The sequence below is a fragment of the Stegostoma tigrinum genome, chromosome 33 (assembly GCF_030684315.1).
Source record: "Stegostoma tigrinum isolate sSteTig4 chromosome 33, sSteTig4.hap1, whole genome shotgun sequence".
Lineage (NCBI taxonomy): Eukaryota > Metazoa > Chordata > Chondrichthyes > Orectolobiformes > Stegostomatidae > Stegostoma > Stegostoma tigrinum.
The window spans coordinates 34,235,275-34,262,585 of NC_081386.1; the positions used below are offsets into that span (position 1 = coordinate 34,235,275).

At 43.5% G+C, this 27,311-nt stretch overlaps 1 protein-coding gene across 3 annotated transcripts in view; it reads right to left on the reverse strand.

Moving 5' to 3' along the window:
- rasgrf1 (Ras protein specific guanine nucleotide releasing factor 1) overlaps window positions 1-27,311 on the reverse strand; it is a 110,001-nt gene that overhangs the window by 16,452 nt on the left and 66,238 nt on the right. The window contains exons 8-22 of one of the 3 annotated variants that reach the window (XM_059639190.1): window positions 27,185-27,294; window positions 25,139-25,257; window positions 24,514-24,674; window positions 22,144-22,207; window positions 21,192-21,328; window positions 19,628-19,710; window positions 17,649-17,897; window positions 14,636-14,862; window positions 9,721-9,846; window positions 8,466-8,636; window positions 7,793-7,899; window positions 3,196-3,308; window positions 2,322-2,382; window positions 2,134-2,228; window positions 243-327 (exon numbers count right to left, since the gene is read on the reverse strand). In XM_059639190.1, coding sequence (XP_059495173.1) covers window positions 243-327; window positions 2,134-2,228; window positions 2,322-2,382; window positions 3,196-3,308; window positions 7,793-7,899; window positions 8,466-8,636; window positions 9,721-9,846; window positions 14,636-14,862; window positions 17,649-17,897; window positions 19,628-19,710; window positions 21,192-21,328; window positions 22,144-22,207; window positions 24,514-24,674; window positions 25,139-25,257; window positions 27,185-27,294 — 1,908 coding nt within the window. The other 2 variants (XM_048562910.2, XM_048562909.2) reach the window with 2 other exon arrangements.

Sequence of the window (27,311 nt, forward strand, 5' to 3'; positions counted from 1 at the left end):
TCACAGTGCCTTATGTTAATAGGATGTTAATTGCATTATGAAGGTTGAGGATACGTAGGTGGAGGACATTGACTGATTAGGTACCTTGAGCACAAATGAAAAGACACTTCTGCAGTACTGGATATTGCTTAGAGCGGACGCAGACCACTGTATTCTACAAATAAATTTAGTGTTAAATAAAATATTAGTGTCCGTTTTCTTACTTCACCATCTGGCCACCATCTTGAATGGTTCATACTCACATCATTGAAGTGTTTGGTGGTTTTCATAATGTACGGGGCTCTCTCATTCTTCTCAGGTTTCATCCAGCCCTGGCCGAAGAATTCCCTGTTGGGGAGAACAAACCTGTCAACATTAATCCACATGAAAGGATTGCTCGCTAACATCACCTAGTCCCCTGTGAGTTGGAAAGACCAGATAGACTGGGACTTCATTCCCTGTCAAGCAGAGAAATGAGATTTCCAATTGTGGAGATGCTAAAACTAAGTCATAGGATTTTTGGCAACAAAATGTGAGGCTGGATGAACACATTTGTGCTCCTGAGATGCTGCTTGGCCTGCTGTGTTCATCCAGCCTCACATTTTGTTGTCTTGGATTCTCCAGCATCTGCAGTTCCCATTATCTCTCATAGGATTTTTGGTTTCCTTTACTCACAAGATCTGGTCGCTGCTGGCAATGCCAGCGTTTACTGCCCACTGTTAAACACCCTTGAGAAGGTGAAAGGACAACTAAATGAACTAAGTAATTTCAGAAGACGTGTAATAACCAAGGGCCTGGAGTTACATATAAGTCATGAAGATCAGGTAGATCTCTTTCCATAGAGCACATTCATGAACCATTTGGATATTTATGACAATCCAACGTTTTCATAGTGACCAATACTGAGACTCGATGTTTATTCAATTAATTTAGCATCCTCAGCTGCCACAGCGAGATTGAACTGATATTTCCAGATATCAAAAGAACTGCAGAAGTTGTAAATCAGAAAGAACTGAACAGAAATTGCTGGAAATGATCAGCAGATCTAGCAGCATTGTGGAAAGAAATGACAGTTAACGTTTCATGTCAAGTGACCCCTCCACAGAACTGATGGTAGCTAGGAAATTGTTGGCTTTTATGCACAGGATAGAGTGGGGGGAGGGGTAAGGAGTAAATGCTAGTTGGGGATAGAGCCCAAAGAGAGGCTGTGTAGTAGCAGACTATATGATAACAAGCCCTGGTATGTGGGGTTTAGGGTAAGGTCATGGGAGAGCTCAAGCCCTGACGTTATTGAGCTTGGTATTGAGTTGGAAAGGCTGCAGGGTGCCCAGGTGGAAAATGAGGCTCTGTCCTTTCAGCTTGGACTCAGCTGCCACTTCATACAACCCATTTTTAGCCATTAACAGTCTCCATTAATAGCTAAGATAACGAAATGTGAGGCTGGATGAACACAGCAGGCCCAGCAGCATCTCAGGAGCACAAAAGCTGACGTTTCGGGCCTAGACCCTTCATCAGAGAGACCCTTCATCATTAATAGCTATTTACCCTCCTAGCCAGATTGTTATCCACTCCTTTGTCTGTCCATCTGCTGTTCTGTCTCTTTGAGCTCTATCTCTACCTATCATTTACTCTTGACCCCCTCCTCCAACCTATCTTTTGCATAAAAACCAACATTTCTCTAGCTACCTCAGTTCTAAGGAAGGGTCACTTGCTGAAACATTATGTCGAATATCTCTCCACAGACCCTGCCAGACTTGCTGAGCTTTTTCAGCAATCTCTATTGTTGTTTCCAGATATCATTAGTCTCGTCCTCTAAATTACAACTTCTGCACAAACTTCTGCACTATGGTACCATTTGCACTGGTAGCTACTAATTCCATTAAAGAATTCAGGGGAAACTTGTATACAGAGTGGCTAAGATGTTAAACTGTTTATCACAGTGTGGTTGAGGTGAATTGTACTGATACCTTTAAGGGTAAGCTAAATAAATAAATGAAGGAGAAAGGAATAGAAGTTTAAGGTCACTGGATGAGATGAAGTAAGGTTGAGAGGAGACTTGAGTGGAGTATAAACATATGTACATAGATCTGTTTCTGTTTGGTACGTTCAGTATCATTCAATGAAAATTATTTAACAGATTAAACAATAACTTACTCATATGGAATACACCCGAAGATAAGATGATCCAACAAAGTCAACTCCTCAGCTATCTCCAAGGCAGAGAGGTTTTCAAATGTCTCTTCCTCCGCCTTTCAAAGGAGAAGAAAGAAGACAGGACTTTAAAAAAGAACATTCCTAAAACACACCTCAGAATGAAACTTCAAATAAAAATGGATACCAACCACATTCATTATCTCTTCCAAAGTTGTTTGAGGGTCAACGGAGTCTTCTTGGCTCAAAGTCCTGGAAGTTGGAAACACTTATTCAGCAAATGATACTGAGAGGAAATATGAAGGAAAACTTTAAAATATCTGAAGCTATAGATAAGCTCAAATAAGCAAACTGATCATTTGTGTGACACTCGACACAGGACTACAGCACATAGCAATATTCACAGGCCATGAACAAAATTAGAAATTTGAAAAAAAATCTGTTTTCCAGCACATAGTGATTTATGAACAGTTCAGTGATTACTAAATAGCTTCATGGACTGCATTCCCATGGGTAATACTAAATAGTGGCCTTAAAAAGACATAGGTCTGTAAGGAACAAAGAATCACCAATAAGCTCCACAATCCCTAAGAAAGGCCTATCAGAAGAAATTGGACAGGCTGGGCTCTCGTTTTTCTTGAATGTAGAAAGCAGAAGGATGACCTGAGAGGGGTCTTTAAAAATCTGATAGGTGACATGGTAGGAAGCTGTTTGCACTTGTGTAGGAATTGCAAACCAGGGGCCATCAATAGAGATTCAGCACAAGTAATTCCAAAAGAGAAATCAGGGAATGTGTCTTTACTAGAGAATGTGGAATCTGATTGAGGAGAATAGCACAGATGCATTTAAGGCTAAGCTAGTAAAATACACAAGGGAGAAAGGGGGGAAAACCAATCAAGTCAGATGAAGAGGGGTGGAAAAAGTTTTGACTCATAGGCTCATACAGGGCTAGTCAACTCACCGTGTCCATGCTATTCAACAAAGATCTGACTACACTAATCCCATCTTCCAGCTTTTGGCCCATCACCCTTTTTGCTGGAGAGGAAACTTCTCAGGAAAACTTGCCTGATGATGTTAGCTGCTGCTTTCCTCTCCTGTGTTAGCAACTCAGGATCATGAATGACTTCCTCCAGAAAACCAATCACTTGACTTTTCAATTCAGTATTTGCTTCAAAATCCTGTAGATGAAGAAGGAATAACAATTAGCATTTCCAATAATCCTGTTTGCATACCAAACACCCACCGTGATATTCCCCATATTCTTGGCTGACTGAAGGTAAAATAGTCCCTCGTTCAAAGGACAGGATCTCAAGAAATCAGATTGTTTGTAACCTTGAGTCAATCTGATGTTAAATTGAGCTTCCAAATCAACACTCTCTCCTTTTACCATGGTCACTGCTTCTCACCTTCGTACATTGCTTATATCCACCACTGCCCAGCTCACCTGCTGTTGAAATTCTTATCCATAACTTTGTCACTTCCAAAATGTCTTTCCAATTCCTGCCTCTCAAGAATTCAATTTTCACCATTCCATTAGCAGACCAGTCTTCAGCTGCTTCATCCCTAATCCTTAGAAGAGCCTCTCCAAACCTCCTTACCTCTCCGTATTATTTGCTTTCCAAAAAATACCCTGAAAAACATCCTCCTTAATCAAGAGATGGTAAGAACTGCTGATGCTGGAGTCAGAGACAACACAGTGTAGAGCTGGAGGAACACAGCCGGCCAGGCAGCATCAGAGGAGCAGGAAGGTTGATGTTTCGGGTTGGGACCTTTCTGAAGAAGGGTCCTGTTCCGAAATGTCAACTTTCCTGTTCCTGTTTAATCAAGATCCTGGTCATCCATCCAATATCTCTTTGTGACATTTGGTATCAGTTTGTTGCTCCTATGAAGCACTTTGATGGATTTAACTAAATTCAAGGTGATCCCTAAATTCAGTTTTTTGATATTAACCCATTCATTTGCGTTGCTCAGAGACTCAACTCATTAATGTAACTTGCAACTGATTGGACATTATATTCTGAAAGAACCAGTAAGCATTTATAAAAAAATACTCGTGTCCTTTGAGGATCTCAATACAATTCTCAACCGATGAAGTACATTAGAAGTTCAGTTACTGTTTTAAAATAGGAAATTCAGCATTCAAATTGCACTCAAGAATGTCCCACAGTCAGAAATGAGATAAATAACCAATCACTCTAATGTTTTGGTGAGACTAGTTAAATTATACATTTTAGCCATGAATTACTGTTCTATGAATTATGATTGAGGACCTTCAATGCCAGAAGAGGTGATGGCATTATGGAAATATTACTGAACTGGCAATCTAGAATCACAAGCTCTAGGGCTACAGGTTCGAATCCCACCATGGTAGTTGGTGGAACTGAAATGTAATTAATCATATCTAGTCTCAGTACTGGTGACCCCAAAACTAAGAATGCCCCATCTGGTTCACTGAAATCCTTTGGAAAAGGAAATCTACCATCCTTATCTGGCCTGGCTTCCACGTGACCTCAAACCACAGCACACACTCCTACCTATTCTCTGAAATGCCAGCCACGTCATTCAGTTCAAGACCATTAAAAGATGGACAGAAAATGCCTGCTTTGCCAAAGACACAGCAACATCCCATGAAAGAATAAATCAGATAAGGGGTTGAGATAACTTTGAAGGGTGTCTCATTGAAAAGACTGCCAATCAGAAATTACAGACCTCCTTCAGTTCTACACTGAAATATCAATCTAGAACTATTGATTCTGATCTTAGACTTACACTTGAACCAGAATTTTCCACAAGATAGGAGAAGTGAACTACCACTGAATCAAGCTGACACCAACAGAAGGAAATATTCGAAACTTATGGAAGACAAGTAGAAGAATCGGGAAGTAGTCGTCATTTGTTCAAGGGTCTCAGGGGTCTGTCAACTGAAACCACTCATCGGTACTTAGTGAGCTACATCATAATTCTTATGCATGTCCAGAAAGAAGTTAGTTATCTCTTAAGCAACCTGTTTGAAAATGTTATGAAACACCTCCAGGACAGGCATGACTTGAACCTGGACCTTCTGACTCAGAGTTAGGAACATTACCACTGCACCACAACAGTCCTCAGCAGAATGGAGATAGATTTTCTAATTGACCTGTTCAGTGATGTTATGACACCCATCTGGAGAAGGTGGGATTTGAACTCAGGCCTCCTAGCTCAAAGGTAGACACTGCCACTGCACCACAAGAAACGTAGTCAGGATTGAGTAATGATTACCTCATGAGCTCCCCCTGTCTAACCTTGAAGAGATTGATATGTCATACATTCTGTAAGGACCCTTGTGGCACTGTGGTAGTGTCCCTGCCTCTCAGCCAAGAGGCCTGGGCTCAAGTCTAACCTGCTCAAGACGTACATGATAACAGTTCTGAACAGAATGACGAGAAAGAGATTTGGCAGTGGTATGACCTAATGGATAAGGTGTTGTTCATGATACTGTCAGGAGATCGCAGGTTAAAGTTCTGCTGCAGAGATAATAGGAGCTGCAGATGCTAGAGAATCTGAGAATAACAAGGTGTGGAGCTGGATGAACACAGCAGGCCTTTCTAGACCTAGGCCTAGACCCTTCTAGGTCCAAAACATCAGCTTTCCTGCTCCTAAGATGCTGCTTGGCCTGCTGTGTTCATCCAGCTCCTTGCTATCTTAAAGTCCTAGATAATAAAATGTGAGGCTGGATGAACACAGCAGGCCAAGCAGCATCTCAGGAGCACAAAAGCTGACGTTTCGGGCCTAGACCCTTCATCAGAGAGGGGGATGGGGGGAGGGAACTGGAATAAATAGGGAGAGAGGGGGAGGCGGACCGAAGATGGAGAGTAAAGAAGATAGGTGGAGAGGGTGTAGGTGGGGAGGTAGGGAGGGGATAGGTCAGTCCGGGGAAGACGGACAGGTCAAGGAGGTGGGATGAGGTTAGTAGGTAGCTGGGGGTGCGGCTTGGGGTGGGAGGAAGGGATGGGTGAGAGGAAGAACCGGTTAGGGAGGCAGAGACAGGTTGGACTGGTTTTGGGATGCAGTGGGTGGGGGGGAAGAGCTGGGCTGGTTGTGTGGTGCACTCCCCCCACTGCACCACACAACCAGCCCAGCTCTTCCCCCCCACCCACTGCATCCCAAAACCAGTCCAACCTGTCTCTGCCTCCCTAACCGGTTCTTCCTCTCACCCATCCCTTCCTCCCACCCCAAGCCGCACCCCCAGCTACCTACTAACCTCATCCCACCTCCTTGACCTGTCCGTCTTCCCCGGACTGACCTATCCCCTCCCTACCTCCCCACCTACACCCTCTCCACCTATCTTCTTTACTCTCCATCTTCGGTCCGCCTCCCCCTCTCTCCCTATTTATTCCAGTTCCCTCCCCCCATCCCCCTCTCTGATGAAGGGTCTAGGCCCGAAACGTCAGCTTTTGTGCTCCTGAGATGCTGCTTGGCCTGCTGTGTTCATCCAGCCTCACATTTTATTATCTTGGAATCTCCAGCATCTGCAGTTCCCATTATCTCTATCTTAAAGTCCTGCTGCATTTGCTTTGGGGACTCTTGTGACTTTGTGGTAATGTCCTCAGTTCAGAGCCAGGAAGCCTGGGTTCAAGCTTCACCTGCTCTAGATGAGCATCATAACATCTCTGAACAGATGAATATAGCAAATATCATTACACCAATCATTAGTTCATTCACCAACCTTTCTTTCTCTGAAAAGTCTGTACAAGAGCTTTGATGTTCCAATTAGCATCGTAACAGTATCTGATGCATTTTAAATGGGCTACCATCAACATTACAATTTGAAAGGTTTGGCCACTGGCTGTGTATCTAGGCTACATCATTCTCCTGATGTGGGAAGTATGCTTCAGTGGCTGCGATCTACTGTCAGCAGTATACTTGAAGCAGTAATTGGAATTCCAAATCAATTAATTGTGGCAGCTGCACTGAAACATGAAAGGGGAGTTCTTGTTTGAAGCCTTAGAGCCACTTTTTAATATGAGTTTATTTTTCTGTGCAACATAACCTCGAGCTTTTGTCCAATAGCCCTGTTTCAACCTAAATCTCACTGTGTCTTTCATGCATCATGCCATCAATAACCATAAGTCTAGAACTTCTGAGAAAAAAGTTATGAAATCAATATAGATGACGAAAGCTATTCAGTCCATTACAATGGTTTTCTAATTGTTCTAAAATCATATTTCTATGTCTATTCTTGGGATAAAGCTGAAGTCGGCCCCTATCAACCCCAATAAAATGAGGCTAGCTCCTTGTCTAGCATCGCCCTATGTTTCCTGACATTACCCTTCAACAACCAAGCTCTAAATATAGGCTTATTGCCCCTTGTTCAAAACTCCCCCTCCACCAGCCCAGTCCCCAGCTAAAGGAAATAATATATTTTTCTTGCTATCCCATCAATTTCTTTAATCTTTCTAAGTAACTCAATTGCACAAATAGCCACATTTATTACTTCGTATTAAAACTGTGGCTTATGTTTTATTGTTTTGCCTCATCATATGGTTCAGCCAATAGTTACTGAACAAATATAGGATCAGCCAAGTCACATTGATGTGGAGCACATCCTCTCAGCAGGAATTAACTTGGGGACTCACTGAACTGATTGTCACACTGACTTGCCAGGTTAATGGCTAAGCCCTACCTGGGAATGCTTTGAGACCCAGTGCCTCAGTACATTGAGTACACGATTTGTTGCTGCTCTTCGAATGACAAACTCTTTGTCACAAATTCTTTGATCAGTAGGAAAACCTAGAATCAACACAAGAAAATAAATTCAGAAATAAGTAAACGGAAGATGATACAGATGCGTTAGACATACAGTGATATGTTATCAAATACTGTGATACATCATGTACACCCTTAGGAACTATGTACACTTTGCTGTTTATACACAGATCCCTCAAAATAACATTGTTTCAAATTTACCACCGCAGACAAGATGGAATGAATGGACTTCTTCTGTACTGAACATTTTTAATGATTCTAATATTGAAGGATCACAGCTTCAGATGTCATTCTCCATATTAAAATAATTAATAGGAAAAATGTACTGAGTTTAGAATTCCTGGGGTTCCTTGACCTATTATCTCTGTGGATGAATTTATTAATTTGTTATGGGCTGGATTCCAATGTATGTTTCCTTCACTTATGCTGTTGCTGCTTGTTTTGTGAACAAAAAGACAATTCATTCTGTTGGTTCCCACAGTCCTGACACTGATAAATTAACCTGGGTCAAATGCACCATCACTTTTATAGAATCATTTACCAAGAGTCATTAGCAATAAGGATCCCCCGCGCCAAAGTGTGATGTGTACCTGCACTGGCCAGGGACATCCGCCTGAACTTTTCCTTGGTGGGAGTACCCTCATTGGCTCCTGCTGTAGCAATGGCAAAGGCTGAGGTTGCTGAAAGCGCACTGCGGTTATTGTCCATTTCCCGGCTGGATGTGACCACCACTCCGTTGTTGTAGGAAAACAGGGAGAATTCTGTGGAGTCAAAGAAGATCCTTTTAGTAATCCTAATTCAGCAATGCCTGACTATTTTCCAATGTGGTGCCGCTTACAGTAGCTGTGCCATTCTATGTGTTTCATTTGTAGCATTTTCTATATTCTATGGATTGTTATTCTCTACATTGTACAGTGCCTATATCATTGTCCATATTAGTGACATTATCTTTCATATAAGAGAGTAACAATATAACTGTATAAAGACTGGCTTTCTGTGTGGTGTTAGTTTTCATGACAAGATACAAAATATAAAGTGACTGTGTGACTTAAGAAGACTGTGGGAAGGGAGTTGAAGAAAATCAGTTGGGGGAAGAAATAGGTCAAGAATAATTCTTGATTCCATTCTCCCAATTTCTTAGACACTAGGTGTCTGAACTGTAGAACCATAGAAAAGTGATGATGGTATATGAATAATAAGGGAGGATTGCAGTTGTACATTATAAGATGTTATTCCGTATAATTTTATGGGCAATATTCACACCATTATTTTAATCAGATTATGCTATCAACAAATAGTAATTTTAATCAATTGAATTAGTATTCACATATTCATTTCAAGACTTATATTACTTAAACACAAGATAAAGGAAGCTTCAAAAACAAAATCTGTATTCTGTCCCTGCAGAATAGTTTGGTAAAATTCAAAGAAATGCAAAATGTTCTAAAAGAAGGATTAAGAAGATACATAGACATATTCTCAAGAGATGAAGAAATAACTGAATATATTTGGAGAAAATAACAATAGCAGTTTACAGAGAGAGATTGATGCTGAAGACACATATGGCTACATTAGAGCAGGCAACCTAAATCTTGCTCAAAGATTTGTTTGAAGGAGTAGTATAAAGGAGAGCAGAAAAGAAGGCAGAGAGGTATGGGGAGGGAATTCCAAATCTTAGTCAACTCGGCTTGGCAATCGGGGAGTGAAAAAAAATCAGGGATGTGGAAGAGGCCCGAATGGGAAGAGCACAGAGATTTCTCAGGGTTGTAGGTGGTTACAGTGATGAGAGTTTGAGTGATTTGTAATTATACTTCTAGTAAGTTGACACCATCTCTGGGTCCTTACCTGAGGGATTCTTGCCTTTCAGTTTTTTTGGTGTTGTTGGAGATTTATTGGGTGAAGTTTCTGTCTCAGCCTCATCACTAAGAGCCTGCTCACTCTCAGAATCCTCCTTGACTGTCTTGCCTGCACCTGTTTGGAACAAGACATTAATCAAATGTTTGGAGGTTTTAATATTCTCCAACCATTCAGTTCTTTATACCAGATTACTGTTCATGTCCAGGGAAGACAAACTATTCTCTTTTCAACTGTGAGCCATTCTGAAATTATTAATCTCCCATTATCAGCATTGCAAGAGAAATGTTAACTCTATTGGACGTAAATATGGCACTACGTTTGGCTGTAAATACAGAAAAGAATTATAAATATATTTTTTGGATGATGAGTTGTCTATTTTTGGAGCACTTACTGTTCAACTATTTGAATATATAAGTCAAGAGATTTGCACACTTGAGCTAATTTAAACTATTCCTATCCAGGGTAAATAGGTTGTCACATTTTTGGGAACTGAATGCCATCCTGAACTTCACAGACAGTGAGCAGAAAATAAAATCATTACCACCTGAAAGTGTTTTTCCAGCTATACTGGTACCGCCATCAAATTCAGAGGTCGATATTTGCCGACTGACATGCTCAGGAAGGATATTATATACTGCTTGAGCAGGTGGGTATTGAAACCAGGCCCCACTTGTGACTTCTTCCCTGTCCAGAATTATTTGGAGCCTTTAGAGTCTAGATATTTTCTAATCAACCTGTTCAGAGATGTTACAACACTCACTTAAAGCAGGTAGACCCTGAAGCCAGGTTTCCTGGCTCAGAGGTAGTGCCACCACCACTGTACCACAAGAGCCCTGAACCCAGGCCTAGGCTGCCAAAGGTAACTCAGTACAGCCGAGAAGTGAGAGCTAGTGAAGTGCTGTAGCTTATGCAATGTAAATGAGTGGCAGTCATAATTTCAGGATCTAATCCTCTGTCCGCCTGCCCGCTCAAACACTGGGCCTTGGGTTTCCTAGAATTCTTTGACTGGTATCACCTCACTTCAATGCTTGGTGACTAGTATAAACTTCACAATGAATATTTATTCATTTCTGGTGATTAAATGTGTGGAGTGATTTGGCATCAGTAACCTCACTCATAAGGTTACCGCTAACTATACTTGAGCAAGCTCATGAGAATGTTGAACATATTTTTCGAATGTCAGAGCACCCAAGTAAATTGCATGTGCTTGATCATTTATGTGTAAATAACCTGCAATGACTAATGTCTACAACTGAAATTAACTATTTTCTGTCACCTGGTGTTCACTGCGCATCAGGTACATGAGAAGGCCGTCCCCTGCAAATTCCCCTCCAGGCCATTCATCATCCTGACTTGGAAACAAGTCGTCATTTCTTAAATGTCGCCGGCTTAAAATCCTGAAATTCCTTCCCTAAGGGCATTGTTGGTCTGCCTACACCACATAGACTGTAGCAGAACAAGGAGACAGCTCACTACAACCTCCTCAAAGAGAATTATGGATGGAACAATAATTGCAACAATAACCTTGTCAGCAACACTCACATCCTAAGAGTAAATAATATTATAATTCAGGATCTGACCCTGATATAGCATTAAAAACCGAAAGAACTGTGGATACTGTTATCACATAGCTTGCCATTACACACTATCTATTGTTAGTCACTAACAGTCCCCATTAACAGCTATTCACACTCGTAGCCAGATCGTCTGAGCCACATCAAATCCTTTGTCTATCCAGCTGCTCTTCTCTCTCTTTGGGCTCTATCTTTTATCCTATCATTTACTCCCTACCCCTTCCCCTCCCTATCTTCTGCATATAATCAATGTTTTCCTGACTACCATCAGTCAGCGGGAAGGATTACCAGACCTGAAACGTTAATTCTGATATTTTTCCCTCACAGATGCTGCCAGACCTCTGCTGAGCTTTTCCAGCAACTCCTGATATAGCATTGTTTCAGAGATAGGAAGAACTGCAGATGCTGGAGAATCTGAGATAATAAGCTGTAGAGCTGGATGAACACGGCAGGCCAAGCAGCATCATAGGAGCAGGAAGGCTGACGTTTCGGGCCTAGACCCTTCTTCAGAAATGGGGGAGGGTAAAGGGGTTCTGAAATAAGTGGGAAAGAGGGGGAGGCGGATAGACGATGGATAGAGGAGAAGATAGGTGGAGAGGGGACAGATAGGTCAAAGAGACGGGGATGGAGCCAGAAGACGTGAGTTGGGGTGGGGAGGTGGGGAGGGGATAGGTCAGTGCAGGGAGGACGGACAGGTCAAGGGGGCAGGATGAGGCTAGTAGGTAGGAGATGGGGGTGGGGCTTGGATTGGGAAGAGGGGGTAGGTAGGAGAAAGGACATGTTAGGGAGGTGGGGATGAGTTGGGTTAGTTTTGGGATGTGGTAGGGGGAGGGGAGATTTTGAAGCTTATGAAGTCCATATTGACACCATTGGGCTGCAGGGTTCCCAAGCGGAATATAAGTTGCTGTTCCTGCAACCTTCGAATAGCATCGTTGTGGCACTGCAGGAAGCCCATGATGGACATGTCGATTGAGGAAATGGGATGGGGAGTTGAAATGGTTCGCGACTGGGAGGTGCAGTTGTTTAGTGCGAACCAAGCATAGATGTTCTGCAAAGCGGTTCCCAAGCCTCCACTTGATTTCCCCAAAGTAGAGGAAGTCACAACGGGAACAGCGGATGCAGTATACCACATTGGCAGAAGTGCAGGTGAACATCTGCTTGATGTGGAAAGTTTTCTTGGGGCCTGAGTTGGGGGTGAGGGAGGAGGTGAGGGGGCAGGTGTAGCACTTCCTGCGGTTGCGGGCAAAAGTGCCGGGTGTGGTGGGGCTGAAGGGGACTGTGGAGTGGACAAGGGAGTCCCGGAGAGAGTGGTCCCTCCGGAAAGTCAAGGGTGGGGAGGGAAAAGTGTTTTCGGTGGCGGGGTCGGATTGCAGACGGCGGAAGTGTCGGAGGATGATGCGTTGGATCCGGAGGTTGGTGGGGTGGGATGTGAAGTCAAGGGGAATTCTTTTTTGGTTGTTATTGCAGGGAGTGGGTGTGAGGGATGAGTTGTAGGAGACACAGTCGGGGGTGTTCTCGACCACTGGGGGGGTGGAGTTGCGGTCTTTGAAAAATGAGGACTCTAAGATGTACTGGAGTGGAATGCCTCATTCTGGGAGCTGATATGGCAGAGGCGAAGGAATTGGGAATAGGAGATGGCATTTTTGCAGGAAGATGGGTGGGAGGAGGTGTATTCTAGATAGCTGTGGGAGTTGGTGGGCTTGAAATGGATATTGGTTTCTAGGTGGTTGCCTGAGATGGAGACAGAGAGGCCCAGGAAGGTGAGGGATGTGTTGGAGATGGTCCAGGTGAACTTGAGGTTGGGGTGGAAGGTATTGGTGAAGTGGATGAACTGTTCAAACTCCTCATGGGAGCATGAGGTGGCGCCGATACAGTCATCAATGTAACGGAGGAAGAGATGAGGTTTAGGGCCAGTGTAGGTGTGGAAGAGGGACTGTTCCACATAACCTACAAAGAGGCAGGAATAGCTGGGGCCCATGCAGGTGCCCATAGCCACCCCCATTGTCTGTAGGAGGTGGAGGAATTGAAAGATAAGCTGTTGAGGGAGAGGACGAATTTGGCTAAGTGGATGAAGGTGTCAGTGGAGGGGAACTGGTCGGGCCTGCAGGACAGGAAGAAGCAGAGGGCCTTTAGGCCATATGTATGGGGAATGCAGGTGTATAGGGACTGGACATCCATGGTAAAGATGAAGTGTTGGGCAATGGGGAATTGGAGGGTCTGGAGGAGGTGGAGGGTGTGGGTGGTGTCACGGACGTAGGTAGGGAGTTCTTGGACCAAGGGGGAGAAAATGGAGTCGAGGTAGGTGGAGATAAGTTTGTTGGGGCAGGAGCAGGCGGAGACAATGGGTCAACCAGGGCAGTCAGATTTGTGGACTTTGGGAAGGAGATAGAAGCGAGCAGTGCGGGGTTGGGGAATGATGAGGTTGGAGGCTGTGGGTGGAAGGTCACCTGAGGTGATGAGATTGTGCATGGTTTGGAAGATGATGGTTTGGTGGTCAGGGTTGGGGTCATGATCAAGGGGGCAGTAGGAGGAGGTGTCAGAGAGTTGACACCTGGCCTTGGCGATTTAGAGGTCAGTGTGCCATACTACAACTGTGCCTCCCTTGTCCTCGGGTTTGATGGTGAGGTTGGGGTTGAAGCAGAGGGAGCAGAGGACTGCACGTTCTGCGGGGGAGAGGTTGGAGTGGGTGATACGGGTGGAGAGGTTGAGGCAATTGGTGTCTTGATGTTAGTTGGAGATGAAGAGATCGACAGAGGGTAGGAGGCCTTGGGGTGGTGTCCAGGAGGAGGGGATGTATTGGAGGTGGGAGAAGGGGTCCATAGAGTGAGGGTTAGGATCTCGGTTGAAGAAGCAAGTGTGGAGGTGGAGGCGGTGGAAAAACTGCTCAACGATATAGCATTGTCCTTTCTCCTGATTTGTATGCCATTGAGTTGGCTCGCCCAGTTGGCTGGATGACTGGTTTGCAATGCAGAGTGAGGGTGACAGTGTAGGGTCAATTCATACTCCAGCAGAGGTTACTATGAAGGTCCTTCCTTCTCAACCTCCCCCCTCACCTGAGGCATTGGTGACCCTCAGGTTAGACCATCACCAGTCGTCTCTCTCTCTCTAATAAGAGAGCAGCCCCATGGTCCTCTGGCAACTTTACTTTTACTCATTAGCACAACGCAATCATGTCAACAGCTCACCTCCTTTGCCAAGACCAATATCTTCAGGCTTATCCAATTTGTTTTCTGGCTCATCAGGGAGTTTGTTGGAATAAGTACTCGACACATACAGTTTATTGATATCTAGGGCGGTCTTGCTGAAGGGCGATGAGGAAGAGTACATACTTGCATAGCCATTGGCTGAGCAGGTCATCGCGGCAAGATCCAGTGCTTTCCCCCCGGTAATAATGGGAATGTTCAGGGAAAGCTTCCTCCTCCGAATGGGCGACGATGACTTCGAAATTGAGAGAGGTGGTGGGGAGGAAAATTTCCGACTGGCTCGAGGGGATTTCGGGGGTTCCCTGTACAGAAGTTTATTATTCTGACTGCTTGCGAGAAATAGTTCAAGTGACCTAGATATGAGAAGAAATAAAACATTAATCTGAAAACTGAAGTATAATTCACAGAATTACTGAATGCTTATGGAGCAGGAGGTCACTCATTCCACTGTGTCTTCACTGGCTCTTCAAATAACCAATAAAAATTATGGCAATTTCATGCCTTTTCCTTGTAACCCTGCACATTGCATCATTTTATTTAACAATAAGCATCATGACATGAACAGATTGCCCTGTGGAATGAAAGCCATTTTCCTTCAATGGGAAATTCCATCAGTCTTCTCCCTTTTTGGTCTGGATAACTATTAATCTTCCCAATTTGTTTTAGACCGTAGAACAGCACAGCCTACGATGTTGTGCCGACCTATTATCCTACTAAGATCAATCTTCCCTGCATACCCTACATTTTACTATCCTCCATGTGCCTATCCAAGAGTTGCTTAAATGTCTATAAAATATTTGACTCCACTACCACTGCTGGCAGTGCATTCCACATGCCCACCACTCTGAGGTGAAGAACCTACCTCTGACATCTACCCTACACATTCCTCCAATCACCTTAAAATTATGCTTCCTTGTAATAGTCCTTTCCGCCCTGGGAAAAAGTCTCTGACTATTCACTCTATCTATGCCTCTCATCATCTTGTGCGCCTCTTTCACGTCACCTCTCACCCTTCTTCGCTCCACTGAAGCTCCATCTAGCTCCCTCAATCTTTGCTCACAAGACCTGCCCTCCAGTCCAGGAAGCATCCTGGTAAATCTCCTCTGTACCCTCTCTAAAGCATCCGTTTCTTTCCAATAATGAAGTGACCAGAACTGAACACCATATCCCAAGTGTAGTCTAACCAGAGTTTTATAGAGCTGCAGCATAACCTCATGGCCCTTAAACTCAAATCCACTGCCAATGAAAGCCAATACACCATACGCCTTCATTACAAATGCATCAACTTGGGTCACAACTTTGAGGGATCTGTGGACATGGACCCCAAGATCCCTCTGTTCCTCCACACTGCCGAGAATCCTGCCATTAACCCTGTATTCTGCATTCAAATCCGACCTTTCAAAATGAATCACTTCACACTTTTCTGTTTTCAATTCTATCTGCCACTTCTTTGCGCAAGTTTGCATCCTGTCAATGTCCCATTGCAACCTATAGCAGCCCTCCATGCTATCCACAACTCTACCCACCTTTGTTTTTAGAAACATTACTTGGAAGGATTTACTGAGACAGAAATTGAAGGTTGCTGCACCCGGGTTTCAGGTATTAAATGAACCCGAGTTAATGGGAAACAATATTCGAGAAAGATGGGACCCTGAAAAATGACTCAGTCAAGATCGGATTGAATCAGTTTGCAGGCCACCTCGAAGTTTTCAGCTGTTTGGTCACACAGGACTATGTTTAGCAGGATGTTGCCAGCTCTGAGGAATTTTACTTATAAAGCAAAGTCTGGATTGGTGCTTCTCTTTGGAACAGAGGGAAGATTTAATTGTGGTCCATAAAATTATGAAGGGCCCATTTTCTTCTCCATGTGGGGAAATAAATAGGGGGGGCATTTATTTGACATAACTGGTAAATGGATTAGAAAGAATTGAAGAGAATATTTTCCACCCAGTGATAGGAGGGGAGTAAGAGTCTGGAACTCAATGCCTGAAGTAGTGAAGAAGCAGAACACCTCAACATTTTGTGAATCACTTGATGTGTACAGAAGATGCAACAATCTCTTAAAGCAGCCTTAAAGGTCAATGTCTTTTCAACAGCCAGTGTGCGCACAATAGGCTGAATCGCCACCCGGTGTGCTCTAAATCCTCCCATTTCTAAAAGGAAGGGCAGGATGCATCTTATGACTCATTATGTAGAAATCCATTTGTGTGGCATGGGGCAAGGGTCAGGAGTGGATCATTCTGTTGTCTTCAGCCACCCCCAGCCAAAGAAAACTTAGTTTCACAAGGAACTCACAGAGCTAAGCGGAGCAGGAATGAGCATCTTAGCTCCAAAGCTCACTGCAGGGCTGCTACCTTTGACTTGTTCACTTCTCCTTTTACTTCTTGGCACTTTGCTGTGTGCTCCTGCCCATAGACAGTAAAAGATTTAAGCCAGTGGAAAATGAGGTACCTGTAGCTCACTCTCAACATTTGTGTTGGCTGAGGCATGATATTGTTCTGGATGCAGTTCTGGTTTTAACATCTGAAATTGGGCACCGTCCCACTCTGTCTCGGAACATAAGGAATTAAAATGGATCAATATTCAACCTGAGAACAAATATTTCTGTTTGCACTATAGGCTAAATGAGTGGAATGACGAACGCCCATATCTCAGATGTTCACACAGCTCCCTCACAATCTCGGGTTGCTCATCGGAAAGCATCCGTTTATTTTAAATCGGAAACTTTTGATGAAAAGAAAATCATACAATTTATACAGAGAAAATATACTGCAAAACAATGTCTTTGATCTTGTTGAGCTGTTAGCAGATGTAACAAAAACGTTGATAAATGCCGACAATGAAACAAGAAATCAAGCACTTCATTAAAGAAATTGATCAGCAGAAATCTTCGCGGTAATATTGATGAAATTGCTACCCAGTGACCAGACCAGACTTGCTTTTGTACTATTTGTTGCAGTACAGCGTACTCTCACACACTCCCTGTCAAATACACAAACACAATCTCACACTTTCTCACGGACCTTCCTAAGGTCGCTATCGCATAGACGTGAGCACCCTCACAACCACACATCTGGTCTCAGACGTGCGCCTTAAAATGCATTACACATCAATAGAGAGCTTTCACTCAAATGGACACCTTGCGGGGATTGCACTTATTGGCTTCTTGTAGATGGTGATGAGCTTGTTCAGCACAACGTCAGCCGTAGTGAAAACTCGATATGAATGCAAGAACGTGTTGAGGAAGTCTATACTCAAGAAGCGGAGATCCGTCAGGCGTTCCAACAAGCGTTCCACACTCGCATAACGTATCTGGAGTACTTTGCAGGAATTGAGGGTTTTGCTGAATCGTATGTCAACATCGTCACAGTATAGGCTCGTGTCAGACCTGTCAATCGCAGTATAACAGCATTAGCAATGTGATCAAGAAAGAAGGTTAAGATTATCTGGAAAATTTACAATGGCATAGCTAAATCCATGGAGATTTTACAGCACGGGTGAGGCCCTTTGGCCCATCGTGTTCAACTTGTCATCAAACATCACTCCATTCGAATCCCATGTCCCAGCACTCGGCCCCTTGTCTTGTAGGGTCTGGCATTTCAAATGCTAACCTCAATAGTTTTAAATATCCTGGTGTTTTGTTTCTACCGCCCTTTTAGGCAGTGAATTTCAGATACCCAAATCTACCCGCTAAAGCTTCAGGTCCTCAGATTATCTCTACACCCCGTGATTATTGAGCAATGGGAAATCTTTCTCCCTATCTACCCTATCCTTGCCTCTTAAAACTTTGTGCACCTCAATTAGTTCTGTCCCAGCCACCCCCCAGCCTTCTCTGTACTAAGGCTCGGATTGCTTCCCTATCTAGTCAGTCTCCGTAACTGAATCACACGAGCACAGGCAACATCCGAGTGAATCTCCTTTACACCCTCTCTGGTTCAATCACATCCTTCCTATTGTGTGGTGACCAGAACTGCTCAGTGCTCCAGCTGGGGTGTAACTCAGCTTATATCCAACTCAATCATAACCTCCTTGCTATTGTATTTTATGCCTTGACTCATGAGGATAGTTGGAAGGAAGTCAATGACGCATGCTTAATGAGAGGCATGGATAGAGTCCATAGCCAGAGACTTTTCCTCAGGGCAGGATTGACTGCCACGAGGGGTCATAGTTTTAAGGTGTTAGGAGGAAGGTATAGAGGAGACGTCAGAGGGAGGTTCTTCACCCAGAGAGTTGTGAGCTCATGGAATACTTTGCCAGTGGTAGTCGTGGAAGCGGAGTCATTAGTGACACTTAAGCGACTGCTGGACATGCACATGGACAGCAGTGAATTGAGGGGAATGTAGGTTAGGTTATTTTATTTTTGGATTAGGATTATTCCATGGCACAACATCGTGGGCTGAACGGCCTGTACTGTGCTGTACTTTTCTATGTTCTAAATACACTCTTTTCTGTACAGTGAATTGTGATCTGGAATGTACTGGCTTAATGAATGGTGGAAACATTCTGTTCTGACTTTGCAAATACAGATTCAAATAAAAAGGGCAAAAATATAGGTGCAGACAGGAAAGCAAGAATGGTAGTAGAACTTTTCAAAGACGCACAATTGATTGAATGATTTCTTTCTGTGCTGCACACATCTCTGATCGAAGGGGTAACACGGTGCGAAGCTGGATGAACACAGCACGGGTTGAAACGTGAAACTTTCCCGCTCCTCTGATGCTGCTTGGCCTGCTGTGTTCATCCAGCTTCACACCGTGTGATCTCAGATTCTCCAGCATCAGCAGTTCCTGCTATCTCTGATTGAAGGGGCGCTGGTTTCTGTTGCATCATTATACCTAAGAACAGTGCCCACTTCCGGTGGAACCTGGGTTTGCTCAACGCTAAGGACCGGGAGGAAAAATAACGCACCAGCCCCCAGGAAATGATATATCCATGCACTTATCAGAGATAGAGACTGGACAATAATCCATTGGGTGTACCAGAGAGTTTCCGAGTCCCGTGAGGAGTTTATTGGGATAGAATGCGTTAATCCAATGAAGAGAAGGAACATGGGTCTCTTTCCATTATTTAACAAGGTGAGGGTAAAACTGGGGAAATGACACAGCAAAACGCACTTACTTAATCATCTGAGGAACAGTGACTTTTGAATTCTCTTCAAATGCGTTCATCATTAGACCATTGCATCGAATGTTGTCTATGCACTAGAGAGAAAGAAGGAATTCAGTAAACTGCACAGAGTTCTAGTGAGATTTAAAAACTTAAATTACTTTTCGCTAATGTTATCATCAGAACAATGTGAACAGTCTCGAGGGACTGAATGGCCTCCTGCTTTTTCATTGTACCAACAGGTTCGCAGCTAAATCAAGTTCTTCTCCCTGCTATTTTACTACAAGGTCAGAAGTCACACAGCACCAGGTTATAGTCCAACAGGTCAGGTCACTTCATCTGATGAAGGAGCAGCATTCAGAAAGCTTGTGATTTCAAATAAACCTGTTGGACTATAACCTGGGGTGGTGTGCCTTCTGACCTTGTCCATCCCGGTTCAGCACCAGCACCTCCACATCATTGCTATTTTAGTGGAAGTGTTACTCCTCTAAATGGATTAAAATCTCTGTCACACAATATCTTAAACCTACTATTTATCAAATGAAAACTGGTTAGGGAGGAATTATCCTGTTTTCTACCTCTTTGCTGGTTTTGTTCAGTAATGATGGAGCGTGACATGCCAAAATTGTTCTTTGAGCAAAGTATTAAACTGAGTTCAGCGAATGTACAAGATCCAATGGCAATGCAAAGGAGGGCAGGGAATCATTGTCTGTTAAGCTTGTGCTCAGTCAGCACCAAATAACTGGCTGTTCATTTTCTTAGCTCGTGGTGGGAGACATTTTGTGAAAATTGGCCATCATGTGTTTTATTCTTCATTCTCAGGTTATGGACAATGTCAGCATTCAATGTGAATCTCTGCTGGTCCTTCCTCACAGGAATGAAGGCGTTCTCATCAGAGATCAGAAGATTGAGAGGCGACAGTATTAAAACATATAAGGTACTCAGGGACCTGGAGGGCTTTTAGCCTGAAGCATTGACTTTTCTGCTCCTCTGGTGCAGTCTGACCTGCTGTGTTTGTCCAGCTCCATGTTTATTAATGCTGGCTTCCAGCATCTGCACTCCTTACTGTCTCATTGATATGGAGGAGTTGTTTCTACTTGCGAGAGATTCTAGGACCAGAGGGTATCATCTCAGAATAAGGAGTTATATATTCAAAACTGAAATGACGAACAGTTTTTTCTCTTAGAGGATCATGAATCTGTAGAACTCTTTGTGGCTATTGACATTGGGTCATTAAGTATATTCTAGCAGAGATAGACAGAATTTTAATCAATAAGAGAATGAGAGGTTATGGGATTAAGGCCTGCAAGTGGATTTGAGAATTATGAACTCAACAATGATCTTGCTGAATGGCAGAATAGACTTGAGGGGCTGAATGGCCTACATTTGCTCATATATCTTATGGTCCTACGGATTAACACTGCGAATTAGATAACTACTTGAATGGAGATGCACAGTATAAATGGAAAAGACCTGGAGGAGTAGGGTTTATTTGAGTAGGTTTCTCATTGTGTTGACATGGGTAAGATGATGGATGATGTTTTGCGCTAGATGACTTGTATGAGTGTTTACTCACCTGGCTGATGTCACTTGTCCAGGCTGCTTTCTCCTGACGTGACGAAGCCACCAAAATCACTGTGAAGGAAGGGGTGTCTTTTGGCTCCACAACTATTTTAAAATCAAGGTGTTCCAGTTCCTGTCCCAATCCCCGAGCTGGCAGATTTAAAGAACAGAGACATTGTTTTCCAACAGGAATATTTCTTCTGATCTTGCATTCTGTCCTTGTTCTATTTGTAATCCATCTCCATCACACACCATTCCAAGGAAAAATATAGTACTTGCAGCCTGACCACTGGGTTTGGAATGTTCCCCATTTCCCTGTCAGAAAGATCTCAGATCACATCTCCACATCCCCCTATCTCACCCCCCACACCTATACTCACACTCACACCTACACTCCCTATACCCCACACGCTCACACTGAGGTCATGTCAGCATCACAGACTACGGCTCTTATTGCGCCAACAATTTTATGAATACAATGAGCATTATGATAATGATCTGATCCTCTGCGTTTGATGCAGATGATGGAAGGATAGATATTGGCCAGATAAAAACCATTCTGCTTTTCTTCCAGATACTGCAATGGGATTTTTTACATTGACCCCAGCTGGCATTGGGACCTTAGCTGTGTCTGAATGACACCACCTCCAACAGTGCAGTGCCCCCTCAGCACTGCATTGTAGTGTCACTCTCAACTTTGTATGCTGAAGCCCTACTATGGACCTGAAGACAGAAATTTGTGTTTCAGAGGCAAGAAAACTACCAGCTGAACATAACAACCCTCATATACACACGCAGACATGCACAACTGCATGCATACATACACAAGCACAGAAACACATGCACACACTATCAATCCCAAATACATGTAAACACACTCAGACACAGATACTGACACATTCACACACACCACACACATACACCTATTACACAACTTTATAAATCTCTTAACATGTTTGACATACATTCATCTTCTGTGGCTTCTGTGTCTTCCATCAAGGTGCAGTCGATAAGTGAAAGTACTCCGTTCTGTAAGGCAGTTCCAAACATTACAAGAGAAGCAAAGTTCTACAAAAACAATTATTATGCTCCTTCTCCCATCTGAAATAATCTGTAAGACAGATGCTCAGCATTGGTGAAACAGAGACACGGATGGGACGTGAAATGTAATAGAGAGGTGTCAAGTGGTATATTTTAGGAGGAAGAACAGGGAGAGACAATATAAACCAATGGTGCCGTGTTAAAAAGGGGTGCAGCAGTGGAGAGCTGAGGAATCTTTTCTGCAAATCAGTGAAGGTAGTGGCAAATTCAGCCCCTTTTTGGTGAGTACATACTTGCCCTGATATAAATTTAAGTCACAGAAATGAGGAAATGTTTCAAATTTGATTAGAATCATAGAATCCCTAGAGTGTGAAAGGAGGCCATGTGGCTCATCAACCCTCCAAAGAGTATCCCACCCAGACCCTCCACCCCCCACCTACCCTATCCCTGTAACCCTTCATTTCTTACAGCCAATCCAGCTAACCTGTACACTGTGGGAAGAAACCAGAGCTCCCGGAGGAAATCCATGCAGACACAGGGAAAATGTGCAAACTTCACACTGACAGTTGTTCAAGGCTGGAATTGAACCTGGGTCCTTGGTGCTGAGAGGCAGCAGCAGTAACCACGGAGCCTCTGCAATAAAAACTAATTGTTGGGTTAATGGATAATGAACTGGCAAAACATTAAGATGCTGTGGTAAACCGGAGTTCCCTGTGGTTAAGGAGAAACTCTGCCAATCAGCATTCCTGATGGATAAATGGTGGAGAGGAAGAGATCACCAAATCTGGGAGAACACCAGGTTTTGGCTGGAATTGCACTCAATGGTGAACTTGAATCACAGCACTCCAGGCAGAACTCCCCAGTATGCATACCATAGTCTTCAGCCATGAAGCCAGCATAATACTGTGAACCATTCTGCTCCCACTGAGGTTACTATAGGGAGGTATAGGAGGGGAGCCAGGAACTGAACCTTAGTGAGAGTCAGCATCATCAGGGGTCAGCCTGGGCCTGATCTGTCTAATCTGCAATATGTAGTGCTGAAAACACATCTGATCATACTGCACAGTAGAAGCAAGTTGCAAACCAAAGTAAACCAAGTTGACATTGAGCTGTGGGACAGAATCTCATGGGGGAGTGAACACCTCCAGAAAACGCGAGAATGGAAAAGAAAAGAAATGGGCAAGGGCGAGATGCATCCTCTGATGGGCTGCCTCTCATACATCCTTCATGTATTCCAGACAATAAAGTGATCAGGAACTCCATCACAGCCTCTCAATTTCACTTCACCCTTCCATTTAGCCTCCCCAATGGTCAGAGACACTTCACCCAGGGAGGCAGTGCTGGATTCTCTTTACTGCTTCTGATATACTCACATTTTTACTGTCAAACAGCATAAAAAGGGAAAGCAAAACAACTGTGAGGATGATATGGTAGAATCATGGAAAGATAGACAGATCTCCAAAATGGGTCAAGTGAATGTTCTGCTCACATCAACATCAAAAATTGAGAGAGATTTTTGACTGGAGGCGACAGAATTAAGATGATTGGCAAAAGAACTATAAGGCCGTGGAAACAGATTGTCGTAACTTTCAGAAGGGAATTGGATAAGCACTTGTAAAAGGAAAGTTGCATATGGCTGTGGAGAAAAAAAAACAGGGAATGGGGTCTTAATAGTAAGAGATAACAAAGTGTGGAGCTGAATGAACACAGCAGGCCAAGCGGCATCTTAGGAGCACAAAAGCTGACGTTTCAGGCCTCGACCCTTCTTCAGAAAAGGGAGAGGGGGAGAGGGTTCTGAAATAAGTTGGGAGAGAGGGGAAGGTGGATCGAAAATGGATAGAGGAGAAGATAAGTGGAGAGGAGACAGACAAGTTAAAGGGGTGGGGATGGAGCCAGTAGATGTGAGTGTGAGTGTAGATGGGGAGGTAGGGAGGGGATAGGTCAGTCCAGAGAGGACAGACAGGTCATGAGGGTGAGATGAGGTTAGTAGGTAGGAAATGGGGGTGCGGCTTTAGGTGGGAGGAGGGTATAGGTGAAAGGAAGAACGGTGGTGCTTTCACAGTGCCAGCACAGCTATGATGGGCTGAATTGCCACCTGTGCTGTATTATTCTACAATTCTCTGAATTGGAATGTTGGAGAATTGGAAGATGACTAGGAGGGCCTGAATTGCTTAGTTTGTCTTTGCTTGCTCGTTTCTCTCTTATTCAAATGCAGGAATGACAAATCATTTCCAGCATTTTGTTAAATGTCTGAAACCATGGGACTCGGTGGAATGATGCAGTGGGGCACTTACTTTTGTTAGATGGAGTTTTCCGCCTGATCCTCTGGTGCATATTATCAAGTGTTTGGAGAAAAGAAAACATTGCTTTTCTCCTTCCTTTTTCAGGGATAGCGATCCCAACCGGCCTCGAGTAATTTTCCCTTTCTCAGTCATTGGTATTTGGATAAGTGACCCTGGTCAAAGAAAAGATCAGGTCATTATTAGGAGAAAAATGTCACTTTCAAGGCAAGATTGAGTACAAGACTTATAATTTGTTTTATTGTCTCTTAAAATTCTATCACAGCCGAAACTTGAACAGAAGATATTTGTACCTTTTTTTTGTTGGTTTAAAATAACCCTGGTATCTTTCCTGTTGTTGAAAGTGTGTTCAGCTACTCAAAGTGAAGAAGAGATGATAGTAAAATGAAGGGTATGCAGGGTAGATTGATCTTAGTAGGATAATAGGTCAGCACAACATGGTGGGCTGAAGGGCCTGTACTGTGCTGTACTGCTCTATGTTCTATGTTCTATGTGAATCTGGAAGAGAGATCATGTGCTAGCATCTCCACAAACGGAGCCAACAGCAGTTATCCACCCCTAACTTACTAAAACCCATCATTGAATCTAACCAAGACACAGCTGTGTAATCTCATATTACCTTGTCGTACAAATGTCTGGCTGGTGTCCAGAAGGATCTCACATCCCTCCACTATCATCCTTTCAATGGCAAGGTTTTTGCGAATGTTTTCCGTTTCACTTACTTCATCATGCATTATTCTGGAGAAGAATGTAAACAGGTGAATCCCCACTGACAAACTCTCACATCTAACACCATTTCATAACAAGACAGTGTTCAAGCTCCATCAATTCACTGCTGACAACCATAAAATCTAAATGGGTTTGTCTCGGATGTTAGGAATGTGGTCCCTGGTGAGCCAGCTGTTTTCATCTGTCGGATGATCCCAGCTTTAATCCCTGAACTGTGCTGAGGTTGGCTATTTCACTCACTGCTGGGAAATGGTGCTACAATGGAAGACAGAAATCGCTCAACTGCAGTAGGGAAAATAATTTCAGGTTTCTCACGCTGAGCATGATCCCCTGATCTCAGTTTGAGGTGCAGTGTATAAAAGAGGATGTCTTTGGTGGAATAGCCAGGCTGCATCCAGTGTCATGTCAGAATGACATCTGACATGGTAACCACAAATGCAGAAAAATCAATTCCCTGTGAAGGAGGGGGAGGCCTGGGGAGGGGAATGGTGATTTGGAAATAGGCTAAAGGCCGGTATGGGAAGGGGAGAAACCAGGAGAACATTGTGAAAACTGGCAAAATTGTGTGGATGTACTTTCAGGAGGACGTGAAAGATTGGAGAGAGTGCACAAAAGATTTACAAGAATGGGTTGAGAGGTAAAGAACTTCAATTATTCAGGTAATTATAGAAGTTGGGACTATTTTCCTTGGAGAACTGAAGAGGAGATTTAAATTGAAGTGTTCAAACTTAAGGGTGTCCAGACAGAGTAGTTAAGGAAGAAACTGTCCCCAATAGTGAAATAATTGAAAATGAAAGGGTACAAATTTAAAACAATTGGTAAAAGATGCAAAGTCAACATGAGTAAAATTGTTTGTATGCAGCTGGTATTTGGGTCTGGAATTAGCTCCCTGATAGCATGAAATACGCTGGCTCAAGCAATAAGAGAATTGGCTGGTTATAAGGAGAAGACATTTGAATGGCATGAGCTGAATTGCTCATTCAGACAGTGCAGACAATGGGCCAAACATTTACTCTCTGTGCTGCAACAATTCCATGATTGTGCTATTTTGCCTTTTCTTCCCCAGATGTCTGGAGAAATCCTGCCCACTCAATCAGGGACAGGTTTGAGAAGTAACTGATACTAGGAAGCAGTTTTCCTTTCATTGCCTGAGCCCTGCTGTGATGGAACAGTTCACTGATTTTCAGATTTATCCTGAGCTGTGATGGTGAAGGTTCTGTCCGATCCAGCCTGAAGAGCCCTTTAGTTAGGAACAAAAATGAAGTTGCTGGGAAAACTTAGCAGGTCTGGCAGCATCTGTGAAGGGAAAAAACAGTTAACTAGTTCTGAGGAAGGGTCACCAGACCTGAAACGTTAACTGTATTTTTTTCCTTCACGGATGCTGCCAGGCCTGTTGAGTTTTTCCGGCAACTTTGTTTTTGCTTCTGATTTACAACATCAGCAGTTCTTTCGGTTTCTATTAGCCTTCTAGCCAGGTCATCTGTGGCCACAATAGGAAGCCAGCAGCTCAGCAGGTTCTGGTCTCTCTTCTTGTACGTGTACAATGGATAAGGGCAGCAGAGCTGATCCATCAACAGGCAAGAGGAGGGTCATTTCTTTAAGTTCTTTACATTCATTCCTTTACAATCCCTTCTGCAATCTGCCAAACCTGGTATCACGTTTGTGATTTCTGTTCTGCTTTGCTTCACCTTTCTGAGTCATGTACAATGGATCTTGTTGCATTGAGCTACAATTTTAATAGAAAAGAGACGGAATCTCAGCTGCAGTCTCCATTTGACACCATGCATGACTGAAAAGCTTAATAAATGCATTGGTAAACTCTGGGTTCGAAACATCAAGCAACTTAACTTGAATCACAGAGCTTGGTGGTAGAAAATTAATTGAAACTCCTGCCAGAGGACAGCTCTGCTCCATTCTGTTGTGTTGAGCTACTAACCGTGAAAGTTCCTCCAGTTTTGACTTTGCGTATTCTAGGCTCTTTCTCTCCACGTGTTCATGAGGTGTGTGAGCCAGCAGCTCATGCAGGGTCAAGATGTACCTGGGGATCTGGCACAGAAAGGAAG